The 21,622-nt window shown below is 41.5% G+C and overlaps 2 protein-coding genes and 1 non-coding gene across 3 annotated transcripts in view; 2 read left to right on the top strand and 1 right to left on the bottom strand.

Moving 5' to 3' along the window:
• PARG (poly(ADP-ribose) glycohydrolase) overlaps positions 1–81 on the bottom strand; it is a 71,081-nt gene extending 71,000 nt beyond the window's left edge. Inside the window, exon 1 of the mRNA XM_055720499.1 lies at positions 5–81. The gene's annotated coding sequence lies outside the window, so the exon portion shown is untranslated. The remainder of the gene's footprint in view (positions 1–4) is intronic.
• Positions 60–18,548, top strand: LOC102047091 (mitochondrial import inner membrane translocase subunit Tim23). Its single transcript, XM_055720503.1, has 7 exons — positions 60–222; positions 730–788; positions 3,833–3,926; positions 4,158–4,242; positions 6,522–6,580; positions 9,133–9,243; positions 17,893–18,548. Exons 1-7 carry the CDS (start codon positions 126–128, stop codon positions 18,006–18,008), a joined length of 621 nt encoding a protein of 206 aa, XP_055576478.1. The 5' UTR covers positions 60–125; the 3' UTR covers positions 18,009–18,548.
• Positions 5,770–5,972, top strand: LOC114014243 (small nucleolar RNA SNORA74). Its single transcript, XR_003557663.1, has one exon. It is a non-coding gene; the product is annotated as a small nucleolar RNA SNORA74 (small nucleolar RNA).
• Positions 18,549–21,622: the final 3,074 nt, after the last annotated feature.

Raw genomic sequence — 21,622 nt, 5'->3', positions numbered from 1 at the left:
TCACCATGGCGACCGCGCTCCTCCCCCGCCGGCAGCGGCGGTGCGGGCCGGAAAGCAGCGCGGCGCGCTTTACGGCGGCGGCGCGGAGGTCGCTGCTGCGGCGGGCGGCGGGGCCCGGTGGCGCCATGGAGGGCGGCGGCAACTCCAAGGGCACGGGCCTCGGCGGCCTGTTCGGCGCCGGCGGGGTGGGCTACTCGCACGCCGACCTGGCCGGGGTGCCACGTGAGTACCGGCGCGCAGGGGCGGCCGGTGTACCGGCCGCCCTCGGCCCGGGTGGCGGGGCCGGGGTGGGGGGGCTGTGTCCGCTTTCCGTCAGCGGGCAGGGCCAGGCGGGCCTGCTGGCCCGGGGCGCGGCGCCGCCGGGAGATCGGCACGGCGCGTCCCGGGCTGGGGCTCTGCCGGCCGCCGAGCCCGCGGGAAGCCGAGCGCAGCGCTTCCCCCGCCTGCCGGGGCCGCCGGGAGCAGGGTGACACACGGGGCCCGCCGCAGCCGGGCCCTGGCGGGCAGCGTGGCGCGACGGGCGATGGTGACGGAGGCGGCGTGTCCGTCCCACTCGTGCCGCTCCCGTAGTCCCCCCTGAAAGCGGGGGGTTGTCGGCCGGGGCCGTATTTTACTCGGTTGTGCAACTTAAGCTTCAGCGCACGAGGTCAGCCCCCTTTTAATTCACTGGGTGGGAAATTGTTACTGGGGGAAGTGGTGGTCACGTGTTCTGGGTTTTTTTCCTTTCAGTAACTGGAATGAGCCCTTTGTCCCCGTATTTAAACTTGGATCCCAGGTATCTAGTCCAGGTAAGAAGGCAGCTTCTTTTTATTTTGTTGGACTCGATTCCGTTGTTTGTACAGTCGTGCGTGAAGGCGTCAGAAACCCACAGTGCTGTGCAGTGTGCACTGAAGTCTTGAACTGTTGAGCAGGTGAAAGGAACGATTTTTTTCAGTATTGTTCCTAATAAAAGCTTGCAGCGCCATGGCATCTAAGAGAAGAAAATCAGTTTAAATATTTAGGATAAGTAAGACCGTTGCATCAATATAAGTGTCTCTCTCCATTGAAGAGGGGATGTCTCCCTCCGTACTCAGGCATACAGCCCCAAGCGCTCTTGCACAAGTTCTGCCATTTGTCACGCCCTCCACTGAGCCCCTTCAACCAGTAGGAGCAGCCAGAAACTCTCCACTCTTAAGCGAATCAGTTTTTTATACTGTGATGAGTTTCCTCCGTTTACAGAAGTGTTTAACCAAACCCCAGACCTGATACAGGCTTTGTCATCGGATGTGCTGACTTCACAGCACTTACCTTACGTCATTTCCCAGCTGAAGGGAGACCATCATGAAGTAGAGCTTTCTGGTTTATTCTACAGAATAATTATCATACTTACACAGCTGAACATTAGTTAACATCAGCTGATGGCCAGTAGGCCCCCATAAGGAAAATAAAATCCTAGAATGTTTTCCTTTCTCAACAATATTAACTACAGCTGAAAAGGTGTAGTTAATCCAATAAGGATGCATTTTTTAATGATTTTATTTAGTTAATATATATATTTATGACTTGGGTTATCTGAGAACATTAAGTTTTGTAGGAGCACTGAAGGTAAACGGTTGTGGAATGTCTGCTAATCTGTGTGCCTATTGTTTCACGGTATGCTGGGTCACAGCTTTTTTTAAGTGGAAAACTCTGCAGTTCTGGGGGCTGTTTTTTATATTCCTCTCTCACTAGAAGCTGTTGTAGTCAAGATTACAACGTAACGTTCCCGTAGCAGTACAAAACAGGGGATATGCCTCTGTTTGAAGTAGATTCCCTAGTGTGATTAGGTGGCCTCCTGTTGAGTGGTCAAAAAAAACACTAAGTGATTATTTAGACCTCTTCTGAAAATACCCTCTCTAAAGCGGTCTTGTTTGGTTAGTACAGTATATCTGGAAACATACTGGTGTCAAAAATGGTATAACAGAATTTTGTTGGAACAATATGTGTATGCTAAAAGATTTTTTATTAAAAAAAAAAGGCTTGCTTGAAGAGAAAGTGCTACTGTCATGAATAACTTCTGAAACAGTTCCTTAGTGATGGAACCCTAGAGGTTACAGTTTGTGTTGTAACACTTCTCTTTATGTTCAGCACTAGCGAGTACATTGAAATAAATCTCACATTAAATGTGAGAATAAAACTTTACTTGGAACAAGTTGGAGACACAAGCTGTGGGGTCTCCATCCCTGAAGCAGCACAAACCCCAGCTACGGCCCTGAGCAGCCAGCGGTAGCTGGCCCTGCTTTGAACAGTGCTTTTAGGAGCACTAAACAGTCTCCACAGGTCCCTTAAAACCTGAACTATTCTGTGATTCTAAAAACCCAAGGAAAAAGACATAGCTAATATTTTAGAATACAAGAACTTAAATTATTAGCCTTTAAAATTGGTTTGTCTGTGAAGGTGTGCGTGGAATGATGAGGGTCTCCTGTATTTAAAGACCATCCACTGGCTTTCAGAATGCAGAGGGAAAGTCAGCCTGATTGTTGAGAATCTTACATTTCGGTCCTGGCCTTCCCATAATGATGAGTGGTACAATGGTACTCATGAGTTTAAAACCCACTTTTTTTTTTTGTTGTTAGTCCAGTAATGCAGGCACAAAATGTGTTTTCTGCAATGCTTTTGTTACCTTCAACAGGTATGCATTATAAAATAGCATGCCAGCCTTTTGTCAGAAACCTAAAGGATAGCCCTCCTAGGTGTTTATAGAAACATAGAGGTTACTTACAGACAATGACAGCTTCATCCTGACCTTTTGGACAATAGTGAAAATTGTTGGGAACTGCTAAGTCGTGTACGCGCTCAGTTTCTCGAAATACCTAGTGACAGGAAAGATAGAAACCATATTATAGGTTCAGCTTATTGCTGAAGTATTCAGAGTTTTAGAAGCTGGGGTTATTTTCTGTATTGCCATCCACATTCAGTGCCAAGTATGGACTAAGTGCAATTATTTGAGCCTGCGGTTGTTGCGGTCATACAAATTGGTTAAATAGGGGGTGAATAATACCATAACTGGAAAGCACAGAAGCATTAAAAAAGAGATCTTACTGCTTTAGCACCTTATTGACACGTGTACATCTTGTCGGTGTCTCATATACAAAAAGTGCTTTGGACCACCACCTCTCTACACATATGCTTGTTATCAGCCCATTTCTCTAGCTTTTTAGACCAATCTGATTTATGAGAACATAGGCCTGTCCCTGTGGGAGAAAGGTGGACATGTAAAAAACTACCAATCCCATATTTCATGCCTAATCATCACTTATTCTATTCCTTCCTTTTTTCATGTCTTTAAAATAGGTCACTTAGCGCAATAAAATACAGCTTTCAGTACAAGGGCAGTTTTTCTTCAAGGTCAGAGTAGTGGGAAACCTTAATGCATTTCTGCATCAGTATAGGTTGCTCAGTGCTGCGTAATCAGACAACAGGAATGTTTTTAGAGGGGAATGAATCTTGTGTTGTCTGCTGCAAGGATATAATAAATAATTATGCAAATAGTAATTTTTAAAAAGCCCAAACAACATCCCACACAGTATGAATTCCTTGGCTGCTTGATGTAATCTAGGATTACAGCTAGGTGGAAAAAAAAAAGCTCACTATCTTTTTTAGGTCTTTTTTCATTCTTGTTAAAGCATACACATAGCATATTCCATCTCTATGCTTGCATAGACAACAGTTTTCCAGAAACACTGGTTGTACCTGTCTCTTCTTTAGTTCATTGTATGGATTAAAGAAAAAAGAAATGTAATATGGCCTACATTTTGAAGCTGGTATGCTTGGAAAATACAAAAGCATTTTTTTTTGTTTTGTTTCCCCCCAGGATACAGATGAGTTTATTTTGCCCACAGGAGCCAACAAAACTCGAGGCAGATTTGAGTTGGCCTTTTTTACCATTGGAGGATGTTGCATGACAGGTAGGTCTCATTGCTTAGTTTTTTCATTTTTCCCAACTGTCCAGGTAACACCTGTGTACTACAGTAACTGACAAAGATTGTTGAGTTCTGTCTTCTGCAATATAGCCTTACATAAACAGCTGTTTGACTTCAGTCTATACACTGAAGTCTCTTCTCAGTATTTGCTTCTAGTATTGTTCTTTTTGTTCCTTTTTCTTCTTAAAAACTAATAACTGACATTATGCTAACTAGGGGCAGCATTTGGTGCACTGAATGGTTTGCGACTTGGCTTGAAGGAGACACAAAATATGGCGTGGTCAAAACCTAGAAATGTACAGTAAGTGTTTAATCTCAAAAAACAGTACACTTCAGTGACAGAGTTGTTTCTTCCAGCTTCTACAAGGTTAGATCTAAATATGCTGCAAAAATAAATGTATTTTTGTGTCTTTAATGGGGAAAAATGAGAGTCAGTGTTTGTCTTCATCAAGTCACGAAATGTTTTTGGTTATAATGATGTTCGGTTCAAGCTTTCTGCTTTTCATTTAGTGACAAGTGCTATGTCCTCTGACTTACCTTAAATATTTGAGAATAGATCACTACTTTGATATTTACGAGTAATCTGCTTCAAACTCAAAATGATGGTTTTATATGATGACATATTCCCAGAAAAAAGCCCCACAATTTTGCTTTGAGCTGTTTTTCTCTGTCACTTACTTGAGAGTGAGGTCTCTCTCCTTTCCCAAACTTTTCAAACAGGAAGAAATGACAATTCAGGAGCAAGGCCCATGTGGATTTGCATTAGGCATGACATTGGTGCATGCTGCTGAGCAAGTGTTGCATGGTGGAAGTTGTTCTGGATTGTGGTGTCCATGAACACCCACGGCATTCACTGTTTTCACCTTAGCAGATCATTTGAAAGAACACGGTAAAAATAGAGAGGCATTTTTTCCAGCAGTATGTTTCTCCTTCTAGAAGTACTGGTAGCTTAGACGTAACTGTCAGAAAACTTAGTGCCTCTGAAGGAGACATAGGAAACTAGAGGAATGGTATAACTGGGGGAAACAGTTTTCACTCCCACAGTACTTTGGAAAAAGGGAATTTTAGAGGAGGAATTTTAGTATTTCCTAGCACATTTGTCCAGGCTCACCTCCTTTTTAAATTCTGTTTCTGTATTCTTCATCCCCTTCTTTACCATCTTTAGAGTTAGAACCAAAATATCACCCACCATAATTATGACTCTTCTGTAATGTTCTAGATGAACAGGATTGTATTTTACATATTCAGAATGAGCCAAGTCAGACAAAACCACGCTCTTAAGCACAAGGGTAGCTGGTTCAAGCCCAGTAGGTGGCAGCCAGGCCGCACGCTGTTGGTAGGCCTTGCCCTTCAAGGGAAAAGGCCTGTTGAAGGTCATCACCTTGCAACAGTGTATTAAGTTCCATGTTTTCCTAATCAGATGCAGGGACCAGACTTGCCTAGCTAGTGTTTCCTTCAAATTTATCCTTAACATGTACATTATTTTTTTTTAATTTGAATTTTGCTGTTAATATTCTGTCATCAAATGTTTCACAGTATGTTATGGTTATTAAAATTACGAATTTTCTCATCCATTCAGAACTGATGCAATGTTAACAAAATGGGTGTTGGGGGTGTAATTAGGGGGAGATTGTCAATACCCTGGCATCTTAAATTTTTATTCTTGTTTCAGTGTTCCATTATTAAATTCATTACTTAACCATATTCAGTAATGGTCTGTGTCTCCTAATGAAAATTATAAAAAAAAAGGAAAAATAGTGGAGAATGAACTCAATTCAGAAGGAACATAACTTGTGATGATTTCATTGCTTTAAATGATAAACTAAGTTCCAGTGGTAGTCAGCTGTCCAGAGCAGTACTGTGCTTGTGACAGTGTTACACTGCTGGAAGATAAAGATCAGTCATTTCTTCTGGCTGCTGTTGTCACCATTCTGGAGACAACTGATGCCAAAAAGAAGTGGCATTGTGCTTCCCTGAGAGTGCACTAAAGATTTGCTTTCCTTCTTTAGTGCTAGTCTGGAAGCATACATACAGCAATACTCAGGATACTTTACCTTTTGTTGGGTGCTAAGTTTGACAAATGGAAGTGCAAAAGATTGCCTCTTTCTGACTGGCTTTTAATACCCATGCCATTTGTTCAGGCATCGCCATGCTCCCTGACACATGGTCCCTGTATTGCTTGCACCTTCTAGAAGAGCATTTAAGCTTCCTTGGAGGTCTTTTACCCAGTTAAGTCAGCATAAGTGTATCAGTCATTCTCAGTAGCTATGTGTAGTCGTCACGTACGCAACATTTATCAACTGGGGTTAGAAAGTAATTCAAAGGGAAGAAATTGGATTCTTAATAAGGGCCAAGTTTGACCTGGAAAGAGAGAAAACCTTTCCTAAGACTTGAGGGGACTAAATACTTGCTCTCGGTATTGCCTGTGTTACTGTTTGTAGTATCTGTGATAGAGGAGATTATGTATTACCAAGCTGTGTGCTCTTCCTTACTGTTTTCTTTTGAAGGGCTTTTGGTTCATTATTCCAGTGTTATTAATGAGATGTGTAGTGTAAACACATTATTTTAATTCCCTTCTAGAATTCTAAATATGGTGACAAGGCAAGGAGCATTATGGGCCAACACTCTGGGATCTCTGGGTAAGTAAAGTTGTTGTATTGTAGGGAAAACAGTTTAAAGATGTAACTGATGGGAAAGTATTCTTAAATTTTCATTATGAAATCCAACAGAAAAATCTGCAAGTTTTTTTCTTTGGATCATGAGGACATTTCAGTAGACATTGAAAAGGAAATTAAAGGCTAAAATGGAATCTGAAGCCTAAGTAGCCAAAAGCCTCTAATTAAAACCCAATATTTTTAGTATATTACAAACAAGAACTCTAGTTGCAGAATAACAGGCATAACTGAAGTTATAGATAACGTTTACTTGTTAATACATGGCAGTGAATTCACAACTTAAGGCAAAAAATAAAATTAATACATCTGCAGTAACTTTAATAACCTAAGACAACACTCAGTGGTCATGTGAGCAACTGCCAGATGCCTGTTTCCTGTTAAAGAGTCAACAAAATGTTTATCTATAGAAGAAATAGTGACTATAAAGATTTATCCTTTTATGATGGCAGCTTAGCTAGATATGATGCCACCCACTTGAAATCTAAACGTTGCTTATAATTAATACAGGTTAGAAAAAAAGAGAAAAATTATCAAAGCCTAATGTAAGGAAACTTCTGTGAACTGAGGCTGGGTTGGCAAATAAAAATCACATCAGTTCCCTCAGAAAACCCACTCTTCACATGATCTCATAGAATTCAGTGGAATAACTAATGCCCTAGAGCATACAGGCTCTTTGGCTTCCCCCCAGGTCTTAAAAGACCGAAGGGTGCTCCATTACTCTGAAAGGAAAAATCAAAAACTGATGAAATTATTCTGAAGATTAATGATGTAACTCGTTGCCCCACAGAGTGGTAATAAAAGAGAAATCAGCAATATTTACAATAGAGATTACATCATGTTGCAACCCAATCTACTTATATTTGAATCTTGAAAAACACATCAAAGGATAGGTTAAGTTGCATTTACTACATTTGGTTTGAGTCTTATTTCTAAGGAGTAGATTAGTCTGCCATTTAACCGAGACACCAGCTTTTGAGCCACAATATAGAGGCCATGGTTAGAGATGGGATTCTGAACTACAGTAGGAACAGCACTTCTCATAAGAGTTGCATATGCCTAGTGAGTTTTATGGTGGGATGTATTTTTGTTTTTTCTTATTTTTTATTCCAAATGTAATGAAAACATGTCTGAAAACTGAGATGCAGGCACAGCGGAGTTCAAGGTTCCAGGTTAAGTGACACATTAACAGGTTTTTCCAGCTGTGTTTGAAGAAATTACTCAAGAAAATGTTTGTGCATTCCAGTAACAAATGGTTATATTTCTTACAAAAGATGGCCTACCAAGTCACAGAGTTAAGCTGAATTTAGTATTTTGGGATTTGGTATAGCTTTGCCTTTTCCTAGCTACCAGACAAGTTCCTTTCAAGGAGCTGAAGTTTTTTTGCATGTTCTTTCACTTGTGCAGCATTTCTTTTGGCATTACTGATAAGAAAAAAGATTCCTTTTGGCATTACTGATAATTTTTGTCATTCTGTTCCTGAACAAAGGTAGCAACATATGTGTTAAACTATTTTTAAAAATGTTGTTTAACTCAGCTTTTCATTCCCCTCATTGTTAATACTACATGCTGCTAAGACAAGGTAAAATACCATTGCCTATGCTGAAAGGAGAAAGATGGTACTGTTCAACTGATCCACATTAATATGGTTGTTCATGAAGAATTTACCTGCTTTTTTTTAGCAAAGTAAAGATTTGAATTTCTTGGAGGACAAGGGATGAATTAAATTGGCATTGTGTCTTTGTCACTTAAAGAACGGTAGAATATGTCATTATTTTAGTCAGCTTGAAATATATCATGAGGTATAAAGGATGGGCATGCCTTCTCCCTTCATCAAAATGCATACATTATACATACCTCCATACTAAAAGACTGTGATTTCACGTTCTGTTCCTTTCCAGGACAGTCCCCAAAGTTCTCCAAAAGCAAAAGGCCCTTTGGGAACAAAGTTATGAGGTGAAGCAGCTGTCAAATCCCAAGCAATTTAACAGTCCTTTACAAGGGAAATGTAGCCCATTGTACTCCAGCCCTTGATAACATCACCTGAATGCAGCACTTAACTTGCATTTCATCTTGGTCACATGAGGTCAACAATTTTCTGTGCTGCCTAGAAAGCGTTGTTGCCTTTAGTTTCACATCACCCACAGAAGACAGTATGAAGCCTGCCAGTACAGTTAAACCCTCAAAAGTTATTTCAAACGAATTTCAATTAGCAAAACAGGCTTAAACTTCAGTCAGTGCTTTATGTCACATATTTATCATGACTTGAGGCAGTACTAGATGTCATGAGGAATGCTACTTTATAACCAAACTATAGCTAGAGAAGGGAAAATTATCTGTAAAACAGAAACAGGTCTGGGAAGAAAAACCACCAAAGACAGGATTTTGCAGAGAAATACCCTCCCTTTAAACAAACAGAAAATCTCTGCTTCAGAAGTGTAGTCTAGTTACACCAGGCCTGGATTCTGAGCCCTTTGTCTCAGAGAATGGGAGTTTTAACTAACATTTTTCTTTCTCAGCTCTACTTTACAGTGCATTTGGAGTCATAATTGAAAAAACACGAGGTGCAGAAGATGACCTGAACACCATAGCTGCTGGAACCTTGACAGGAATGCTATACAAAAGCACTGGTAGAGTAGCAACGTGTTTCTAGTTTTCCTTTTCTTGTGCTTTATCCTAAAAATTCTCATTCCTTTTACTAAATACCGTCCTGTTGTGAAAATTGGCAGTGTAAAAATGGTACAGTAGGAACTAAGACTTATTAGTTCAGTGTGTACAAAGCCGAACACTCTTTTTCACACAGCTAAGACTACTTAAAGAAAACTTGCACTCCAAAAAAAAATTTCCAGCTGAGTTAAATGGATTCTTCCCAACTTGCACAGCACTAACAATAATCAATGAGAGCCAAATTATGTCTGTTACACATCTATACTGAATAAACACTCAAATGTTTACTGAGACTTATAGTGCAGCTGTGTGAAAAACATGCTCGGCTCATTCTTAGCCATGTTTTTCAGGTATAGCAGGAATAAAACCAATAGTTTCTCAAGTCCAGGAGTGGATGCAGGCAAATGGGAACTCCTTTCCAAAGGGAAAGAGGGCCAGGCAGGGGAGGGGAGGAATACACAGAGCACAGCTTGACTGCTTCAAGATGAAACTTAAAAGTGACTGATGTGATAGTATCTGGAGCCACAAAACAACTATACATACACATAGAGAAACTGATATATTTATAAAGTTATTACTTAGCCGTTTGTGAAACTTGTCTTGTGGTAGGACTCTAGGCTTTGCATAGTGGTCAAAACCAACAATGTTATTTGAGAACACCATGGATTTAAGGTTAGTTTGCTGATGCATACCGAATTGTTTGCAGAAGAGAGGGTGGGTCTGAGCTTCATCAGCAAAACACCTGTTAACACATATTCCAAGCTCAACAACTGGATCATCTTTTTTTTTGAGAGGACTTCTGGATACCACAGATTAACATTACCACAGGAAAAAATTATAAACTTTTAAGTACCTTGATGGAGGTTTGGCTATGTGATTCACCTGTATTTTACTGAGGAGATAATTCCAGAATTAGCCTATGTACTTTTACATATCTAACTGAGCTTCAGTGTCTTAGAAATGTTCCTGAAGGCCAGCAAAACAGTTTAAGAAGTCTTATTTTCCTGTTGGCCTAGACTAATTGAAACCAAAAATAATTGGCTTTAGCAGCCTTCATAAATACAACGTGTTTATGCAAGGTTAAGTGCAAGATTAGTAATCTTTTGTAATCAATTATTTACTTGGGATTTCATGAGTGATATGACAGATTACCAACAACAGCTGGATAGAGTAGCCGTATAGAAGTCTTATCATTTTCTGTAGGAAGTCATTAAGAACTACCATCTTACGCTCCAGTAGAAGCTTCTGCCTTACCTTTCAGAAGCATAGGGTTGGCCTTATGTGTAATCTTTTTTTGGCACAGTGCAACAGCTACAGTCACATGCACAGTCAACCTAACACTACAAAAATTTTTCTTAGCAGAGCACAGGGGGATTTTTGTTTTGTAACATAAAATCTGCTGAGCTACTAGTGGGGCTGATAAAGGTAAATGTAGTCAATAAGTCTGTATCTATTACAATATTGGATTTCAAGTGTGTCATGCATATGAACTGTAGTGCACAGAAACTCAAAATAAATAAATTTTTCACCATATGCATGAAATCAGAGTAGCACAGTAGACCTAAAAGGTCGAGGATTAGTTCTGGAAGTGAAAAAGATAGTATTTACATCTGTCTGAAGAACTTAATTCCAAATCTTATTTTCCTTTTTCATGCTCTATCCCTCTTGTTGCTTCTCCCATGCTTCCTCTCCTGTCATCTTATGCCAGAATGCCCTTCCTAATTCTGTATGGTAAAGCTTCCCTCCTTTACACCTTTACCCAGCATCAATATATATTTACCTTAAAAAAACATGAATATTTAAACCATATGCAAATGATTAGTTCATATCTGTGACATATATCAAGATTGTAATCATTTCCAGTGTTACACAGAATGCCATGTTGTGTTGGCATTAAAAAAGGAAAATTTGAAAGCTTTCAGGGACATTTCTGTTATACATCCTCATATTTTAGTGTCAGCAAGAAACTCCCACAAACATGCCATTTCAAATCAAGGCTGTTCTGCAACCTACAAAGGGTGGCTATAGAGTTGGAGGCAGTGCTGTTCAAACACTCAGATTTCCCGGTACCATCACTCCTGTTATTGTAAAGAGATCAGGAACATATTTAAGGAGAAACTATAAAATATGGCAGGTTTTTTATTACAACTTTCTGGTCCACTTTTAAACATAGCCCTGATGGAAGAACCCTATCAGCAGCCCTGCTGACCTGAAAAACACTCTTGCGTACATACACTACATAACCTAGATTGAATTTCTGAAACAAATAGTTAAGCCTTTGCTGAGGGGAATATGTGGACAGGAAAAAAAAATAGTGGGAAGACACTTTGAAGGCTGAGATTTGTTGCCCCGAACTGGTCCCAGTTTTCACAATTTGTCCTTGTAGAAGTGTTAATCATTACCAGAATGCCAGCAGTCAAGCAAAAGAAAGAGGCTTTCCAGAATATGCATGTTCTCAAGCTGTTAGATTGTGAGCAGTTTTGTGCAAGGCTAGAACAACACAGCTTGTCTACGAGAATATGAAAGAGCATTAAAAAGTCTGCAGGGGAGGACTGTGGAAGTTCAGCCTGTCTGTGTTCACTGGAAGTGGTGTAAAGTCACTGAAAGTTCCCCATTGCAAGTGACTGAAGCAGTGAAGCCCCTGAGGGTCCTCCTTGGAGCAAGTCAGATACTATTAACTCACCATTATAAATCAAATGTTAGCTGAAATCTGCCTCAGCATGCTATATGGCTTAAATTAACGGATGTTGAATTGAGTTTCAAAGTAAAACTGATTTGAGGAGTTTTGAGACAGCATATTAGGTCATCCCTTCGACCAGAGTGACCTCTAGCTTTCAGACTTATTTGAAATGGAATCTTAACATCAAGATTACTTACTAGATTTTATCCTAAATGTAGCAATGCAAGTATAGTTATTAACTTGTTACACTAGACTTGCAGCTTCATGGAAGCTGACTTTTGAGCTCACAACTTTAACTGAATGTTTTAGGTAGAAGTTAAGTGACAGGCAAAAGAAACCCCTGTGTGTTCCTTTGCTGGTGGTGTATGTAGTAGAAGCGTTGCAACTTGGTCAGTCCTCTTTGAGTTTTGCTGAAAGGGAGTGATAACCTAAGTGCATAAGGATGGTTTTTCCATTTAATAAATATTATTTATTCTTCAGTTTCAAGCAAAGACAGAAATGAAGATCTGTTATGCAATTCTTTTTCTGATAAATGTTGCAAAGCACAAATACCAACATATCTTAAAACAGATATTTAGCCCTCTTGTATGTGTTTTCAACCTCTTTTCTAAATCAAATGTCGTTGTTTTGTCGTAACTGTGTTAGTCTCTGAAAGTAGCAAAAATCAAAAATATGATTGTCACTGTGCACTATGTCACTATTACCCCATTCCACTGTGAAAATGCATGTGGTTCCAGTCATCACTCCACAAAGGTACAGCTGGCTGAGGATCTTACAATTCTCCTCAGGCATGCAGGACTGATCACTCAGGGAAAAAGATACTGAGCTGGGTAGGACTTTGGACTGGCACCCAGTGTGACAGCCATTGATTTCTCATTGAAATTCCTGACAGAGGCTTCAGTAAGCAAAAAAGTTAAATAACCTTTACCTCTTATCTGAGGGTTGCACAGGTTGTAGATGATCTTTTTCTTAGATAATTTTTTTCCCCCTCTTGAGGTTAAGGAAAACAGGAGCAAAAATAATGCTTTTGAACAAACTGAATTATTTTGTTTACTGTACTTCTGTGCAGTAGGAACACGATACTAGATAGAGCATCTCATGCCTTTTGCGCAATAGACGTTACGTTATCTGGTATAAAACGGTGTGCATCTGAAAAGAAGGGAATTGCATGCAAGTGGTAGCTGAAAGGAGTAGTTGCCTTTTAAGCCCTCAGAAAACAACCCTGAAAAATCAATACATTATGAATTAATTAAAGAGGAGCTAAATGTTTTATTGCTAGCAGTAAAGTCTGGCCAGAGGTAGAGATCAGTTTTGTGACATTCAGTGGGTAGAAGTTCAGGGCAGTTGTGTTAGCTAACTGCTTCTTCAGCTATAAAAGCCTCTTCCCTTTGGGCTTAATCTGTGTTTTTCTTTGGGCCAGGCAGAGCTTTTCTCCTTGTTTCTGTTGGGGCGGGGCAGGAACGAGGGGCTTTTTGCAGATTGCTGCAGCTATGGCCCAAGGATATCTTATTTTTCTGCATTATTTGGAGAAAAGTGAAGGATTTGCTTCTGAACTTCAAAGTTCAGGGCTGTCTGGTGCTTTAGAAATAAAGAACCTGTGTTAAAACCTGCTTTTAACTTAACAAGTCTATAGGACTCACTCTAATGGCATTTAGTGAAAGGATTTTGTTTCGGGTCTGAAATAAGGAAGAAATAAGAGCAAAGTACAAGCAGGCACTACAGGTAGTAGCTTGCAGAGGCTTTCTTTGTTACTTGGGGGCTGATGTCTAAAAGTACACGTGGCCACCGAGAGCAGCACTGCCTTCTGCGTGGCTCTGCTAAGCAGAAACGGTGAACTGAGTTCTCAGTGTTGCAGGGTTCTAGCTGCCTTTTACGGTAGCTTGAGTAGTCTCCTGTCAGCTAGGTGCTGCTGCTTTCACTCAGTGAGAAGACAGGGAATTTTAATAATGTTTTCAAAGTAATTTCAACAGCTTCAATACTTACAAGTTTGTAAATTAAATAGTAAATTTTTACTGGTTTTCCAATTTATCCTTCACTCCACAGTAAGTACAGGAGACATTCCCTGTTTCAAGCTTTGTGTTTCTGTATTTTAACCACAATACTGTCTTAGCTGCAGCAGTCTGAGAGCAGAACATGCTTTTCTGGAATGTATCTTGTTTCCAAAAAGAAGTTTGCCGGTTTCCGCAATAATTTCTGTACCCACAGACTTTGCCCACACTTCAAAGGTTTCATAAAATGACCCTAGTGGAGCAGCAGGAGGAAACTCTTCAAGTTTTCTACTGACGTGGGACCACCCACAGATGTTCAAAGGAATGTCTGGCTGATGGTTCAGTGGCTCTGGTTAGCTACCACTGTGCTTGACCTTGGAGCAAAACTGAGCTTGCCTTGTACATTTGAAAAGTCAAGCCCTTTAAACCATTTTAAATGACTTTTGTTCATGGAAGCCCTAAATGAAGAGAAACTGTTTGCATTCTGAATATCTGGGAGAGAAAGACTGGAAGACAGAAAAGTAAACACAACAACTATTAACACTTCTTTTGTTTGGCATAAATATGTGGGTCTGGGTTTTCAGTTAAGGTATTTCTAGTGCTTGTTGTTGGATGGTTCTTGCTTTAAACATCCCACAAACTGTCCCGGGATAGTGGAGTAACACATTTTGAAAACAGAGGCAGTAAAGTCCTAAACAGAAGATTTTTCCCTCGTGTTATGCAACATAGATAATGGCTTTACCTACTACGAGTTAAAATTCAGTGTTAGGAGTGGATCATACCATGAAGAAAAGCAAAGCTGTTCTGTTAGAACGCTGTGTGTCATTGCATAGTGTACTCTGAAACCTATTTTAAATGTATAGAAGAGGGACAATACTCTGGGGAAAGGGTACAGCAGCTAAAGAAAGGCAGAGAACTAAATTCTCATTTAAGAGAGCATCAGATGTATCTTTGGAAACCCATAGCAGTTCTCAAGTATTGTGCAAGTTGCCTGATCTCAAAATACCTGCTTTCAGAAATGTTTGTCAGCTGGAACTTTTAAGTTATCTTACTCAGACATGCAAGATTAGAGGCTTAGAAACAACCGTGTTTCTAGCAGGGTTTTTCAAGGCAGACTTGGTATCGGAAGCTTGCAGGGAGTGATTGCAGAGGAGGGGTGGGAACGTGTTGTATCATGCAAACACAGCTGGGACAGGAGTGGAGAATTTTTTTTTTTCTCCTTCTAACAAGGTAATCTTCTCAGAGGGCTTAACATTTCCTGCCCAGCAACTGGGCTGCATTCTACAGTGCCTTACTGTTTGAAGTCTGCCACAGACCTGGAGGTATTTACTCAAATGCGATTCTAACCAGTTAGGGAAAGGAAAGTTTTTTCTTTCCCTTCTTTAATAATTACTGTGGATAGTTCAGAAGCCAGGTACAATTGCTACAAAACAAATAACTAATAACATTTTGTAGCAGAAGCATAGGAAACCTGGTCAGAAACATTTCCTGCATGCTTTCTTCTTGGATTTTTTCTCACTCAGTAAATGCACCTATACCAACTGCACAAGTTTAGTTCTTCCTGTTCACGAAACAGATTTCCGCTGAAGCATCTTCAGCAAAGTCCCTAAGTTTTCTACAAGAACTGCAGACTGCTTTAGACCCTCCTAAGTGGATTCAGAGCTGCCATCCTCACCTGGCTGACCTCAGCATGTGAAAATATTAACAACATTTTGTGTTAGGAGCAGTATGTTTTAGCAGCACTCTGTCTTAAGTCTGCATGGATGCTAGAAGGTGGCTCAGCTACCCAAATTAAAGAAAGTACCTTTCTTATACAATCCCGACTTCACAGAATCTGGAATCTTCATCAGCCTTCAACCTAGCTTTCTTCCATAGGAAGGATAGGATTTTAAGGGAAAAGTAGAGGAATTGAACCTGGGGGCTGAGGGAAGCGTCTGCAGGAATAGTCATAGCTCTGTACAGTGAGGATGTTCTGCATCTTGTGCATTTTCCTGTACACTGTAATGGTAAGGAGCCCTCTTTGGAGGTTTCTTCTGTGAGCAATTGCAGAATTTCTTCTGTGAGCAGAAAAATCAGGCTTGTCTAATGTTTTATTAATTTTTCCCCAAAAGTAATGAGAAGTTAGTACATTTCCAGATTATCTCAAATACTTGTTTTGCACAAAGTGTCCTTTAAATTTCACCTGTGGCCTTTTGCCAGAAGCTGCTTGCACATGGTTAGTTCTGTTTACCCAGCTGCAACCCCTTCATGTGAAAAGCCTTTTGTGCAACAAGTTCAGGATGAATTATCAAAACTAAGTCTACATTTGTGTTCCTAGATTCTGATTTAGGCACGTAGGTGCATAAACAGTATGGCTTTCCTTATAGCTGTTGAATTCTCAACAGTTAGGGCAGTGAATTCAGTTAGGTGTATATCCCAAAAAACTCTCAGATAGTCGCAGCTGGTCTGGCAATGAAATTTCTAGAAACTATGGCTAGACATGACCTCTAGTACCAAGTCCAACTTCTCCTATCAGTACTGCAGCTTCTTGGTTTCATTACCTGCCTGGGCAGTGTGAGTAGGTTTAACAGCTCCAACGAAATCTTACTTAATCTTGCAGCACAGGTAACGCAGTCTCAGTCTGGCTGACGCCAGCAGCTTGTTGCCCCGCTACAAGCCTAAATGCAGTTCTCCGAGACAGCTTCATGATCCATAATGGAGGGAAAAAAAAAAAAAAAACCCACACCAACCAACCAAAACCCCACAAAACAAAAACCAGCCACTGATTACTGAGATTCATTGGTTTCAGGTTTGAGGAACCTGAATTCCACTGTCAGTTTTACCGGTAAAGCAGGCAGGTTTATCTAGCGGTAGAGCAGAAGCTGGCCTTGTTCTATATACTGTGCACATTATCCAACTTGATTCAGCTGGGATTGATGAACACTGCAGAATCAAATTCAGTGAGGTCTTTCTAGTGTTGAGGGTCATACAAGATCTTAGGTATTCCTGTGCATTTATAGCACTTTCTGGAAGCTTTATGAAGGCATTTTCTACTGCTGAGGAGTAGAAACATTTTGCCATTCGGAAAAAGCAGCAGTTCTGCCCCGGCGCAGCACAACCCTCACATGGATGGAATGGCCTTGCAATGCCATCTGACTCCCAGCTCCAGCCAGGTGCTGGCTGCCAGTAGCAGCCAAACTTGCCCAGTATTTTTACTTTCACAGCTTGCAGAAGCTTCAAGTCTTCAGTGAGCAGTAGGAATTTAAAAATAATTTTTAATCACCTGCATGACTCAGGTTTTGCCATTGCAGGATGATGATTTTGAACATTAGTAATAGTAAGAATAAAGTTTTTCAGTGTATGCCCTAGCAAATTCTTGCCAGTTGATCCCTTTCATCTACTTTTTCTTTTTTCCCCAAAAGGCTTTAAAATTTTAAAAATCAGTGATAAGTTCAGAGTTGTGGCCCTCATGAATCTCTGCAGCCCGCGGCCGCATCCACATCAGCTGCTGTTGTGTTCACTAGTTCCCCTCCTGTCCTTTCTGCCCCTGCCCCAAACCTAGTTACTATAACTGACAAACATTATTATTATTCCTCATCTAAAATCCTAAGTGGATGAGTTCTTAAAGCAGAAAGAGAACATATCTATCTGTAAACACCTGTGTTGAGGACAGATGGAATAAAATAGGGCCTGGGAGAAGCCAACTTTGCTTTGAGTGTTCTGTGGTTCACTGGGGCAGTAGGGCTAACACAGTTTGAGAGGAAGCCATACCAGCAGAATTAATGTCAGGATCAGGAAGGATCTTTCTTGAGCCTGGCAAGAGGTTTGAGGGGAGGGTAGAATTAGCAGAGGTACCCTTTCTGCAAAGTTATAAAAAAAAAAAAAAAAAAGCAGCTGCGTTTCATTAAGCTGACCATTTCCTCAAGTGTAACTTTAATGGGTTTCAATTTGTTTTTCTTTTTCAGGTGGAGTGCGTGGGATAGCACGAGGTGGCATTGCAGGTCTGACGCTTACTGGCCTCTACGCTCTCTATAACAACTGGGAGCACATGAAGGGCTCCCTAACCCGGCAGTCCCTCTGAGCAGGGCAGCCAGCGCTGGGCAGAGGACACGCTTGCGTAGTCACCAATCAAATCAGTTGCGAGATCTGTCTGGTGCCCCTTCCTATTTTATTTACAATTAGTGTGAAACTGAAGGAAGCTATACTGGAAGGAACCTTTTGACACCGCATAGCTGGACTGGCCCTTTCCTTTCTGCCAGCCAGTCGCTGGAGAGGCAGCAATATTTGTTGGACCTGCAAGTGAGCAGAGTGGCCACCAAGATAGAGTCTCCCTGACACGCTCACCAGCTAGCCCTGGGCCAGAGCTACGAGGCATGCTCAAGCCCCATAGCTGTACCTGCTGCGCTGCCAGGTTTGTTCGGTTGCGTGAGCTACAATGCTAGCGCTGTGTAATAAAGTCTGTGTCCATAGAACTATTCACTGCGGTCTTCCAGCGTGCATCGCCCGGCCAGCCAGCGCGTTAAGTAGCAGCTGGCACAGGGCAAGGCTTGCTGCTCTGACAGCGCAGGGTAAGCTGTAAAAAGGGACATCGTCATTAATAAAAAGGGTGGTACTGATGCAATGCTGTTCCTATACTTTGCCGTTCCTGGTACTGATAAGACAAAAAAAAAGTGTGCTGTATCCAGTGACTCATTTACAGTTTTGTTTTGAGGGACCGGTGTGATAAAATCCTGGGGGAGTTAGTGGGCAAGGGGAAGCGAATTCACAGGCCGACTGTCTCCTGATGTGAGATTATGGCGAGGCATACAAGGGCTTGACTCCAGTCCCTTACTTGCTCCAATAAATAAGGAACTGGTTGTTTCTGGGTCAAGTGCTGTTGCAGAACAGTCATTAGTAAATTATCAAAATGGAGGTGCTCCAGTATCTCAGATCTTGTTTAGCCAGCAGTTGGAAACCAAGCAGTTTCATTGCCTATTGCAATTTTTATTTTGCATTTATTTTATATTGTCACTAGTTTTTAATTAGCGCCAAGCTTCCCCCCCCTGCCCCCAAGTAATGTTTGTAGGTTATTAGAGGAATGAAGATGTGATGAAGCCACGCCTCCAGCATTAAAATTAAACCACATACCAAACATTGCTTGCAGATAAATCAAAGAGCAAGTCGTGAATTAGTTCAGAAATTAAGAGTTATTGTACAAGAGCTCATTCCTTCAGTTCTTAAACAATTAAATAGGTCTGAGATATCATGAAGGCAGAGCAAGGGAAAACCAAGAAACTTACTGCTCAGTAAGCAACTTAATGCAAAACAAGTTTACTTTGAGTTCTTCCTATTGAAACAGCTCTTGATAGCTACACCGCACCCAACAAAACAAAATATTAGAGAGACGATAGTAGTACTTACCTTCCCCTAAGAAGAAATGCACCTTTGCTAGAAACCTCATCAGAGGATAGCTACTGAGACTGGGTTTTTGTAGAGCAAGTGCCACAGCTAACGAGCCTTCACAGTTGAACTCAATTAGCTTTCTTTGGCTACCAGTTAAAGAAAGATGCTTTACACCAGCACTTAACTAGGTGTAGCATAAAGGAAAGAAACCAGGCTCTTTCTGACCTGCTTTTGTAGCTGCTGTTCCTCATTAAGCCTTATGTCCCAGTCCGTCAGCCGGCTGTGCGTTACTGTTGCGGTGTTAGAGCTGGACCTTCTAGCATGTATTTGTCAAGGGCTGTACCACCAAAGAAACCGTCTTTTACATCGCAGGCTGCAGAAGGGTGACATGGGCACAAGCTGCACGGCACTGTCACATGGGACGTCAGGAGAATGTGTGCATTTTCAGAGTTTTTCTCCCCATTGGCATCGGCAGGTTCCCCCCTACTCATGTTTCTTGGTCACCATTAATAGAACTTAAAATTCTACATGCTTGGCAATGCTGATTGAAGGGCTGGTAGCTGCTTTATGGGCTGATGGTGTCAGGAACTTTGTAACGTATCTTTTAGGTTTTCTAGAGACTTTTCCAGGACTGATACATGACCCAGGAGCTCTCTGCCCCTAAGTGGAATATTAAAGCTGTGAGGCTCAAAAAAATGTCTCTCCTCCTTTAGATGCACTGGAGATAATGTAGGAACAAGCTTTTGTAAGTACAAAGTTGCCACAACCTTAAAGCTAGGCTGCCTCTTGAGACAATTTATCATGTGTCTGGTCTGCATTAACCTCAAATTTCCTGGAATTGCTTGCCTCAGGGGCAGAGCTGAGCGCATTTGTCTGAAGTAGCGGTTTCTAGGGCTATCAAAAGGTTTGGTTCATAACTTGTTTGTAAATGGAGTGATCCGTAGCTTGAGCTGTGAAATATAACCAGCACGGAGGCAGCAGTGATGCAGGTGAATTGTAAATACGGAGTACAGAGAACATCTTGATGATGTTCTGTGTCAAGATTTACTGTGTTCACAGTCTAATGGCAAAAAATCAGTATAAACTTGCTACTTAAAACTGTGACCAAGAGAATATTTGAGTTCAGTAGGAATAAAAGGAAGTAAAATAAAGTTGCGGACAGGATTTGTCAAGCAAGTTACAGTCCTCCCATGCAGGACTGCACAAATGTGAGCATGGGAAACTGTGGCTGTCTTGAAGCACGGTGTTTTATCCTCCTGCAGGGCCAGTCATGGTGTCTAGTTTTGCTGGTAGATGCGAGACAGCTTGCCATGCTGCGGCAGCAGGTGAGGGAGTCTGAGACAACAGGTCTAACAGAAGCTTTTTGAATCTTGTAAAACTGCTTCTGTGTAGTCATTGGAACAGAGAAAGGCAAACCACTTTCACCGTTCCCTGTCAGCAGGTGACTTCTCTTACAACTGGGGGAATGTGTTGAAAAGCCACTAGTCGGGTGGCAGGACTTGCCAGCTTCCCCCATGAAGCAGAAGCTGCCTCTGAAGATAGGAGGCAAGTGTACGTTAGGGCAGAAAAATGATCCAGTCAGTGTTCACAGCTCGCGGTTCCTCGAGCTTATCTGGGACTGAAAAGGGTCGGGAAAAATCTTTTTTTGTGCTTTAAGAGGTTACCCCCTGTGCTTAATAAATTCTAGATGGCAAACCGGTCTGTTTTAAGTGAAGCTTTGTGTAGTCTGGATACTGACCTGTGCTTCTAACAAGGAAGCTCTAGCACATTTGTTCTCTCCATGGTACAGTGCAGCCTGGAGTTTGTAAAGGAATGGAAAATCCTTAAAGGAGGAACAAAACGCACAGGAGCCCAGCGTTCAAAAACCAGGAGAGCACAAGAGCTGGAGAGCAACTAACTACCAGTTGCACAGCTAGACCAGAGGTGTTCTACAGCCATAGGAAAAAGAAGACTGAAGGCTACTAAAATATATAAATCCTCCTGAAGTATTTAAGTGCAATAAGAAACATGTTATTTGGGCCAAATCTGTGTTTCTTACAGTAGCTGGGCAAAGGCTGGGTGATGTAGCCACACTGGCCGTGTATCCCAGGTGTCATGCCGCAGTGTGGCAATGGGCAGGTGTTGTCCATTGAGCTCCTGCCTGGTGCCTGGGCTCGTGCCTGGGCTCCCTGGCTTTGGAGTGCAGCTCCACGCAACTGTGGTAGTGACAAGACAAAGAACTAAAGGCATGTGAATCCAGCACGGGGCGCAAGCACGGCTGCAGCAGCACCCAGAGTTTAACTAGGCAACGCGCCGCAACATTTTTTGTTAACC

Source organism: Falco cherrug, chromosome 9 (genome assembly GCF_023634085.1).
Source record: "Falco cherrug isolate bFalChe1 chromosome 9, bFalChe1.pri, whole genome shotgun sequence".
In the NCBI taxonomy this organism is placed as follows: Eukaryota; Metazoa; Chordata; class Aves; order Falconiformes; family Falconidae; genus Falco; species Falco cherrug.
The sequence above is the reverse complement of the archived record's forward strand: the minus strand, read 5'-3'. Positions and strand labels throughout refer to the sequence as shown.